Here is a 9672-nt window from a genome sequence, read left to right as displayed (position 1 = left end):
CTGGGTTGAGGAGCTAGAGATGAGGTGAAACTCAGTCAACGGTCACTTTAAAAATATCGTTATATTGTGCAAATCACATTTCGATATATATTTTTTTAAATCTCATGTTATACACTGAAACCTTTATATATTTTGTGTTGAACGTTATGTATTATGTTATTTGTTTCGGGTTTCCTTTTAAAACTTTTCCTAATAGACTAATTTTCTTACAGGTACCACAGCTGGTTTCTCAACTGAAGTCACTGAGAACAGTCACTATAATTGAAACGTGCTTATCTCTCTTCGATAACCGATAGCGCCGCCTTGTTATCGTGAGCAGCTGTTGACGAGCAACGTAGGCAAAAGTAAATATTATTAAAAAACTGCGTAGCAAATAAAGGTGAGCCGAATTGTTTACTTATCAAGCATTTACCACCATTTTCGAATGTCTTTCTTTACAGCTTGGAATATTCGAATACAAAATACTGACTAGAGATTACCAGAGATTAGCCACCGCAAATCAGCTGCAAAAAGGCAGATTTTAAAAGTTCAGAGTAAACTAGTTCCAAACGTGTTGTGATTTCACAGTAGCCGCATTTGTGGCTTATAGTTTCCTTGTTCTCCCAATCCAATACCATATAAATAAGCGCGAGTCAAAAGCAGGTTTTGCATTCATTGTAAAACAGTGCTAAGGCGTGCACCCGATTAACCAAGGAATTAAACGTTGAGGAGTTATAGTATAAATCGGAATTAGAATGTCGCAGCAACCTGTTGCCTTTTTAACCCGTCGCGAAACTTTCAGCGCCTGCCATCGTCTTCATAGGTAATTAACTTGAATCAAATCGAATCGTTCCAATTGCTTGATTCGATCATAGTTGGCAAACCAATTGAACTTGTTTTTTTAATTGAATCCCTCACTTGTTTTTATTGCAGTCCCCAATTGACGGATGCAGAGAATCTGGAAGTGTTCGGAAAATGCAACAATTTCCATGGCCACGGACATAACTATACAGGTGAAGAATTCCCCCCACTAAACACTAAATTCAGCACTCGTTTAAATGCCTGATTACCTGCAAAATGGCAGAGATATCATGTAACCCGGGCTCAATCGGGTATAACCCCCAGCTGTTGGTAATTCGAGACTGAAATGTGTTTAACCATAGCAAAACCTTGGCCGACAAGCTTGCTTATCAAAACCATATTCAAGTTCAACGCTCATAGGTAATAAAATCCACGGACTCTCGACCGACAATTGATAATGAATTGAGCTTAAGACGAGCATAACATTGCGCAACTTGTTAACTGATTAGGTTTCAGGAATATTTTCAGTTTTCAACAATAAACTTACTTGTTTATTGTTTTTCATTCTTAATGCGATTTTAGATTTCGATGTCCTGATTTTGTTTACTTTATGTTCAAATCAAAATATGTCTTGTATAAAACCCTTTCCCCCATCGGAAACAGAAACCAATTTTTAATGCAAACCTGTAGTTAAATGATTTTAAATAATAATTTTTCCTCTTTTAGTTGAGATTACGGTTCGTGGACCCATTGATCGGCGAACTGGAATGGTGCTAAACATCACCGAGCTAAAAGAGGCTATCGAAACGGTGATCATGAAGCGTTTGGATCACAAAAATCTCGACAAGGATGTAGAATACTTTGCCAAAACAGTCAGTAACCTGCTAAATCAGTAACCAGATAAATATTCATAGTAATTTTAACTGATCCCTTAGCCTAGTACCACTGAGAATTTGGCCGTCTATATTTGGGACAACATCCGTCTGCAGCTGAAGAAACCCGAACTTCTGTACGAGGTGAAAATCCACGAGACACCAAAGAATATTATCAGCTACCGCGGTCCCTATCCGCTCAATGGAATCTACAATCCTATCAACAAACGGGTCACACACAATTCCGGCACCAATATCTCATCGGACTCCGATTGAATGACAGATATAGGAATTTACATTCGAACGAATTTTTTGGGACCACTCAGCGAACATTCAGCGAACCTCCTTAACCAACACGCATAGAAAAAGACACTTACCATGTAAGGGAATGAAAGTTATACGAATTACAAAGTATGTAGAAATAATCTATGTTCATGCAACATATTAATGAATAAATAAACAAGCAAGTAAAAGGCATTGCGTACTTGGAAACAGTATTTATTTTGGTAAAACAAAATAGCATGATTTTAACGCAGGACATTTGTGGACATTTATTTAAAGTAGTAAAACATATAGTATTTCCTATCGTAACGCTCTATATGGCAGCTATACATTGTGGGTTTATAGAAATAATTTGGTTGTTTTGCGAGCTAGTTAACCGCTAAGTATTGTATAATTAATTTAGGTATTCCTCTAAATATATCACGCTGTGTATGTTTGCTTTTTTTGGAGAAGGATCCACTTGGGGATGCCCTAGTTCTTTCCGTGCTTGTAGGGATAGTCCTGCATGTACAGGCTGCAGTAGTCGAGCCAATCTTTCGAATCTGTGGGATCAGCAAGGTAGCGATTTGGATCATTTGGAACGTATCAACTTTGAGCAACGATCTACTTTGATTAGTGTACTTATTTGTTTTAGTTAGTAGTGTTAAGTGCTGTGTTAATCGAGAATTAGTAGTTGTTAGGTTGTTAGTTTGTTGGTTTGTTGGTTTGCCAAGATTAGAGAGAGTATTAAGCACAAAACAAGTAAAACACTCAGGTACTTTCAACCTAATAAAGATGTTTGTCTTTCGGGAAAAGCGTAGGAACTGTTTTTTTGTTTTTCTGGAAGTCATGGGATAAATTAGTTGATAACATATCACAGTCTGATGGTAACAGATACTCATTGAACGACTTAGAAGACTTTGGTTGAACTTATCGGAAAGGCTAGGCGGAATACTAACTTTGGTAGGGATTTCTACTTCATTTATTTTCTCTTTTTTTTGGATATGTCTTGTTTTAGCTACGTTGAGCAATCGCCCATTCGGGGGCTAAGCAAAGCTCTACTAATATTTGGTTTAGGCCTAAGTTTTCAGTTGCAACGAATCTTAATGCGTTAACAGACTTGTCTCTTCAGATACAACCGCGAATCCAATTCGTTTGCTATACAATATATAAATATATCTATGGCTAATAAAACGTTTTCAACTATATAAAAAGTGTGCGCCGCAATTACACATCCATGTGTAGTTTTCCAATATTTGGTTATGGCTTTAAAGCATTTACGATATTATCGCTTTGGTCTTTGGTCATCTCTCTTCTCTTCTCTCCGCTCCGCTTCAGTGTTAGATCCACTAGATGGTGTTGCGCAGGGCCTTACCTGGGTTCCTTATCGATATGAAGGGTATCCCGAACTCGAACTCGTTCTTCGGCCAGTACTTCAGCAGCGGCTGTCGCTGCGGTAGCTCCGATTCCACGTAGAAGTAGGCGAACAGCACCAGCACCGTGTACGCGGCGATGAAGATGAAGATGTGCCAGAATCCATGAAGGTACGGGAAGTTGATCGCCGACCACGCCTCGCAGAAAACCCGGTCGTTTATCCAGCAGAAGACGGCGACGGCCCAAACAGTCGTCGATCGGATTCCCAGGCGATAGACCCTCTGGTCGCTAACTCTGCAAAAAATAAAAAATATAATATATCAAAATTGTATATTATCAGAATTCTTGCTTAATTACTTTTATTGAAATAATAAAATGATAATGAAAATACTTTACCATGAATAGCTTTTAATTTAAATTACATATAATATATATATTCAAACATTCATTAAATAATAAATATAATAACCCTGTTCCCTTCTAATTTACTTCGAAAATACTTACCAACATTTTTTAACATCTTAATGATTTATGTATATTAGTTTTTCCCAGGGTTAGTAGAACTAATTTGTTCACAAAGAGAACCCAATCCAATCTTACTCTTGAGTTCAAGTAACCCACCGTAGTAAATGCAATTTTCCACCCAATTTATTGAGTAAAAACATTAGCTTTTCTCAACTAGTGGTAATCATGAGTCGGTTGAGCAAGGTGTTCCAAGTTCTTTTCGTTCTAATTTGTTCAGGGTGTTGGACAAAAAACCACGTCCAAGGAGCAACTGAGTACTATGTGAAGAGTCCTGTTTGCCAGATGCCCGCCGTGGATCCCTTTTCGTGGGACACAATGAAAGACTTCCACAGGGAAAAGATAAACCTCTGCCACAACGACAGGGATTTGGTGACAAGTGAGTTTGACTTTGAGACACATCAGTACCGACTCCATATACACGAGCACCTGGCAAAACCAATTCTCAACACGAAGGGCAATGCAACATTGGAGTGCGAGTATAAAGAAATAGCGAGGGATAACTCCGCCGAACAACCAGACGATGCCTATTAGTGAGTATTCATGTATGTATTATAAAAAAAAAAACAAACTACTTAAAATTTAAATCTGCAAGATAGTTCCTTAAAATGATTTATAGATTTTTAATTGTAAACATTGCAAATAGAAAAAGTTTTAGACAAATGAATTAAATAACTACATTTAACTCATAACCACTATTTTATTATCATATAATTATTTTATTTACTGTTTATTTGTTACTGAATTTCAGTGAGTTCGAAAGCATTCCCTTTTCGCAACACCAAAGTGTTCCGAACGACATGGACTTCATGATCACCAGCTGCTATGTGAAGGATGTGAAAAACCATCGAAAGCTTGTGCAAAGGAATGCAATGTCCTTCGTCGAGGATCATCTGACCAAGATGGAGGAAAAGGAGTTCGTGGAGGAGCAAAGCGAGCACTCCAGGCCGAGTGTCCTCATAATGGGATTGGATTCCACATCGCGCATCAATCTCCGACGGGCAATGCCATCCGTTTTCGATTTTGTGAGTCAACCGGGATGGTTCGAGATGCAGGGATACAACAAAGTGGGTGATAATACCTTTCCCAATCTTCTCGCCGTGCTGCTGGGAGATTCCGAGGAAGGAGTCCGCCGTATTTGCGATGCTGAGAAGCCAGGCTGCCTCGACAAACTTAACTTTATATGGAAGCGTTTCAAGGAGTTCAACTACACTACAGCCTTCGCCGAGGATTGCAAATCTATTTCTACGTTTAATTATCTAAAACCGGGATTTAGCAAACAGCCAACGGATTACTACCTTCGTCCGTTTTTGTTGGCCATCGAAAGTCAGTTGAATGTGACTCTGGATTATGGATTCGCATTCTGCGTGGGCCGTCATCTCAGCTTCAATTACGTTTGGGACTTTGGCCAGCAGTTCATCGATCGTTTTTTGGGCAGATCCCCAATGTTTGGATTCCTGTGGAGCAATAGTTTCACTCACGATTATTTCACAGGAGCCACGGCGCTCGACGGGCTTTTCTTAAAGTATCTGAAATCCTTTGAGGAATCCGGTCTCTTTGGGAAATCCATTGTGATTCTGATGAGTGATCACGGCCATCGGTTTAATACTTTGCGACTGGCAGCAAGTGGTTACTTTGAGGAGCGAATGCCCATGATGTTTATATACCTTCCCCTTTGGTTCAGGAGGAAATATCCCCATTTGGTGGAGAATCTCAGAAAGAACCGCAATCGCTTGTCCTCAAATTACGATGTTTACATGACCCTGCAGCACTTGCTCCAGTTGGACAGCAAATCCATGGATGATTTCCCAGATCATCTGAAGGCAACGCAGTGCAAAAGCTGTCAATCACTGTTCTTTGAGCTGCCCTTCAATCGCACTTGCCAAATGGCCGGAATCGATGAGAAGTGGTGCTGTTGTCAGCCCGCAGAAACAATAACGAAGACTCCCACTGCCAAGATTATTGCCAAGGCAATTGTGCAGCAAATGAACGAGCATTTAAGGAGCCACAATCTCACAAGACTTTGCCACGATTTCGAATTCAAACAAATCCACAAAGCTGACCGCAAAACCATCCTATCAACTGGTCTTAAGCCCGCTGATAAGGACGATCACGTATACATTATTTCCTTCGAAACACTTCCCAGAAAACCCCTCTTCGAAGCCACTGTCCATTGGAATAATCGAACTCGGGAGTTGCGTCCCATAAATGTGGAGGATTTGAGTCGGTTGAACTCGTACAAAAGAGATGCCAAATGCATAAATCAAAAGGCGGCCAAAAAGTTTTGTATTTGCAAGGGCAGAGTAAAAAAAACCCAAAAACATTAGCAAACAATAAATATGAATTACTGTAAAGAAATTATGAGGAAAGAAATTAATTCTTTTAGGAAAGGTTCAACCAATTATTCATTTTATCCCTAGGGAATGGTAATTTATTTCCCCAAACTCATACAACATTACTCAACTTTATGACAGCTGTAGTTTCCAGGGGAGAATTCAGTGGCACATTAGCTACCAAAATCAATATATACACAGTAAGCCCTCGAGTAAAGTACCAATACAGTGCAGCTACTTCAGGCTTATCTTAATTACACACTCTGACCGATTGAAACGACTGATTGATGAACCGACATTCGTTACCAGTGCAGGGAAACTCCTTTCGATTTTGATCTTTGACCTCGTCGGCCCATAGCCAAAATGACAAAAACTAAAATTGAGTAAATAAGTACTGATAAGATTGAAATATTATAGTTGCGTAATCTATACGAGTAGCGGGCTTAGTACACTTGTTCCCAACGATAGACAAAAATATACGATAAGAGGGATGAGTGATGGTAGATACATGATTTATGGACTTGGTTCATTTTGGGTCACCAAGCAGTAAAATCAGAACTGAATCTCTATTGATAAGACACCTAGATTAATGGGGTATGCAGGTAGGTAAACTCACCTTTGCAGCTCGGTGTAGAGCATTACCATGGTCGGTACACTCATGAACATGAGCACAAAGGCATTAACAATGGGCTTCCACCACGACAAGCCCGTTGCCGCGATCGCAGACATCAGCATGAGCCAACTGAAGGTTTTGCTGCAGAGACAAAGGAAACCGAATAGAAACCGAAAGTCGGGGCTTTAGATAGTTGGCCTGCCGATGATATCATTTCGTGTTCAGCACTCACCGATCGTTTTTCACGAACTTGGGATAATAGCGTTTGGGGTAGAACAGGGAGAAGGCAGCCATGAAGACCCACAGAATGGCCAGTTCGTCCAGCAGCTGACCGATTAAGCTCAGGGTGGCGTGGAAGTACATGGAGCTGAGGCCCACCACGATGAGGAGCACCCAGATCACATGGATCCCGGGAGTTACAAACCTTCCGTACTCCTTGAACAGCATTATCAACACGGGCGGCAGTAGGATGAACAAAAAGTTGCTGAACTGTGGCAGGAAATATCAAAGGAAATTATTAAGATAAAAAAACAACAAATAAATAAAAATTTATATTATATTTCTTATTACTTTCATAATATATATTTATATTAATTTCATCTTAAAAACTTGCTTAAAATTTAAGATAGTAAATTCAGTATTGTTTCTTTTTTTTAATATTTTTTTTTTTTTTTTTTTTTTTTTTTTTTTGAGTAATAAAACTTGTTATCTTCCGTCTTGTCATTATAAATAACTGATTATGTTTGCTTTCCATTTTTTACGTGTCACTTCGACAATTTGCACTGTGACACGTTAATTTCTGAGCAAATTGAATAATTGCAATTACTTTGTATGGGCAGCCGAGCTTGAAGTGAAGTAATTATCGCATCTAAAGTGTGATGAAACAACATTTACATATTCCTATTATACTGAATTGATAACAAAATGGGTTAGGCCATTATTCACATTTATCATGCATAAAGAAATTTACGAGTGAGTGAGTATATCCGTATATTATATGGCAGAGTCCCGCTTTGATTTCACTGCATATGCCGCTTTTCTTTATTGTCAGAATCGGAGGTCATTCACTCCATTTGCACAACTTTTTTTGTTGAGCCAACTCAATTGAAACAAAGCCAAATGCGTTTTAAACGATTTGCACTCCACTGGCCCACAAACGATTACTCATGACAACGAAATCAATTAAAAGTTTACCAATTTCCATTATCGTTAGCAGGCGGAAGTAATCCCTAAGTGGATTACCAATCATTTCAATTGCTGTTCCAAATAATTATTTTTTCTATTTTTGTTAGATGTCCAGGATTGATGATAATGAGATTGCAAGTGTTACTATATACATATGTTTGTATGTACATAGCTTTGTCAGAAGAGTGTGGAATAGATGAGATTTGATAACCTTGCGAACTTAATATTAGTACATATTCAGTCCGGGGGTTAATAATATAAATGAAAATGATTAACAATTTACTCGTTATTTAATTGAAGAAATTTTTCTTTTAAGTGATACATGAGTATTACAAAGACTACAATTTTTGCTACTAAACATACATAGAAGAAAACGGTTTTTTAAAAAGTTTAAAAATTTGTGTTATGATAAGTCCAGAAGTCGTCATAAAACATCACTGTTTTGATCCATATTTTTCTTTATTTTTGTTTACAAAACCTGCGTTTCTGTTAAAGGTAAACATCAGGCGATTATCATTGATAAGAGGTAATGAAAGTGAGTCCGTCACATATCAAGTTACCTTCGTTCAAATGCTTATTTTAATGAGAATTGTAATCAACACATGTTCAGTCAGGATGTTCAACCCTGATAAAATCATTCAGTCTTGTTACTCTGATAAATTATACTATTCTTTTGAATTTACAGAACTGTTGGCTGGGAAATAGAAAAAAAAATATGAAATAAATAATAGCTGTGGTTTGTTAGTCTGAGTAAAAACGTTTATTTTTCAATTAGCCACCACCCACATACTGATTTTATCGATCGGACGGGTATAACGGTCACTTTCAGGGCTAATATGATAAGAAAACTAGTTTTCCGAGTGTCGCATTGCGAATTTGCCACAATGTTCCATCTCGCTCTTGCACGCCAAGCGTGGCTAACAGCATCTTTTGTTTACGTTCTATCGGTCTCGCTCTAAAAAGGTCAAGGCCTAGCATAAAAGGAAAATGTGCAGCTGTGTGTGTGACAGCAACAAAAACATTGCTAACTAGAGCAGAGCTACAATAAGTGGGAGATAGGTATATTAAAATAAATTGCACATACGCACCGTGTTCACGAACTCCGCAATATTGGACGAAATTAAGTAGTTGCCCTCGCACCAATCGACTGGCGAGCTTCCGGGTCTCAAATGTTCCCAAGCCATCGAGTAAATGTCCAGCAAGCCACCGCTCCCCAACCCGCCCATTTTTCTCGTTTTTGCAACCCCCTCTCTGGAGAACCGAAAACAAAGATCACAGCTGATTTATGGGGTTTTTCGGGTTTTGCCAAGGCACTTTTTGCATTTGTTTGTTATTTATTTTTTCTTTTTTTTATTTTCCTTTTGCAATCTTAGGCCAGCTGCAATGTTGTTGTTTTTCCGCCTGCACTTTGCATAATAGCGCAGTGTGCAAGTACTTGCGTGTCTTTGTTAATTCGTTTCCGCCCGGCTGCTAAATTAAACATGAAATAGTTTTTCAGTTATGTAAGGATACGAATAGGTTTTCGAGTAACTGGCAGAATCTACGACGTTTAGGATACTAAACAGACGCACGAGGAAGTGCGTTTTTTAAAAAACTAAAACGCAGCGCGCAACGACCGACGCAACGGAGAAAACAAAAACAACTGGACAGTGTTGCCATACGGCGAATTGGGTTTCCCCACAAATGCTTTTGACCATAAAAAACTGGAACACAGTTTTCCCTAAATTTTCCG

At 38.7% G+C, this 9672-nt stretch overlaps 3 protein-coding genes across 3 annotated transcripts; 2 read left to right on the top strand and 1 right to left on the bottom strand.

The window, feature by feature from the left end:
• The first annotated feature begins 283 nt into the window (after positions 1–283).
• LOC108098350 (6-pyruvoyl tetrahydrobiopterin synthase) lies at positions 284–2129 on the top strand. The gene is made up of 5 exons (XM_017201192.1): positions 284–379; positions 441–802; positions 913–992; positions 1507–1652; positions 1716–2129. Exons 2-5 carry the CDS (start codon positions 735–737, stop codon positions 1926–1928), a joined length of 507 nt encoding a protein of 168 aa, XP_017056681.1. The 5' UTR covers positions 284–379; positions 441–734; the 3' UTR covers positions 1929–2129.
• A 48-nt stretch (positions 2130–2177) lies between these two features.
• On the bottom strand, positions 2178–9593 carry LOC108098349 (alkaline ceramidase). Its single transcript, XM_017201191.2, has 5 exons — positions 9029–9593; positions 6988–7244; positions 6759–6896; positions 3289–3581; positions 2178–2476 (listed from the first exon to the last, which is right to left on the bottom strand). Exons 1-5 carry the CDS (start codon positions 9164–9166, stop codon positions 2406–2408), a joined length of 897 nt encoding a protein of 298 aa, XP_017056680.1. The 5' UTR covers positions 9167–9593; the 3' UTR covers positions 2178–2405.
• On the top strand, positions 3834–6752 carry LOC108098348. Its single transcript, XM_017201190.2, has 2 exons — positions 3834–4342; positions 4561–6752. The coding sequence occupies exons 1-2, from the start codon at positions 3978–3980 to the stop codon at positions 6134–6136; spliced, it is 1941 nt and encodes a 646-aa protein (XP_017056679.2). The 5' UTR covers positions 3834–3977; the 3' UTR covers positions 6137–6752.
• Positions 9594–9672: the final 79 nt, after the last annotated feature.

Source organism: Drosophila ficusphila, unplaced genomic scaffold, assembly GCF_018152265.1.
Source record: "Drosophila ficusphila isolate 14025-0441.05 unplaced genomic scaffold, ASM1815226v1 contig_712, whole genome shotgun sequence".
Lineage (NCBI taxonomy): Eukaryota > Metazoa > Arthropoda > Insecta > Diptera > Drosophilidae > Drosophila > Drosophila ficusphila.
This window is presented reverse-complemented; position numbering and strand designations above follow the sequence as displayed.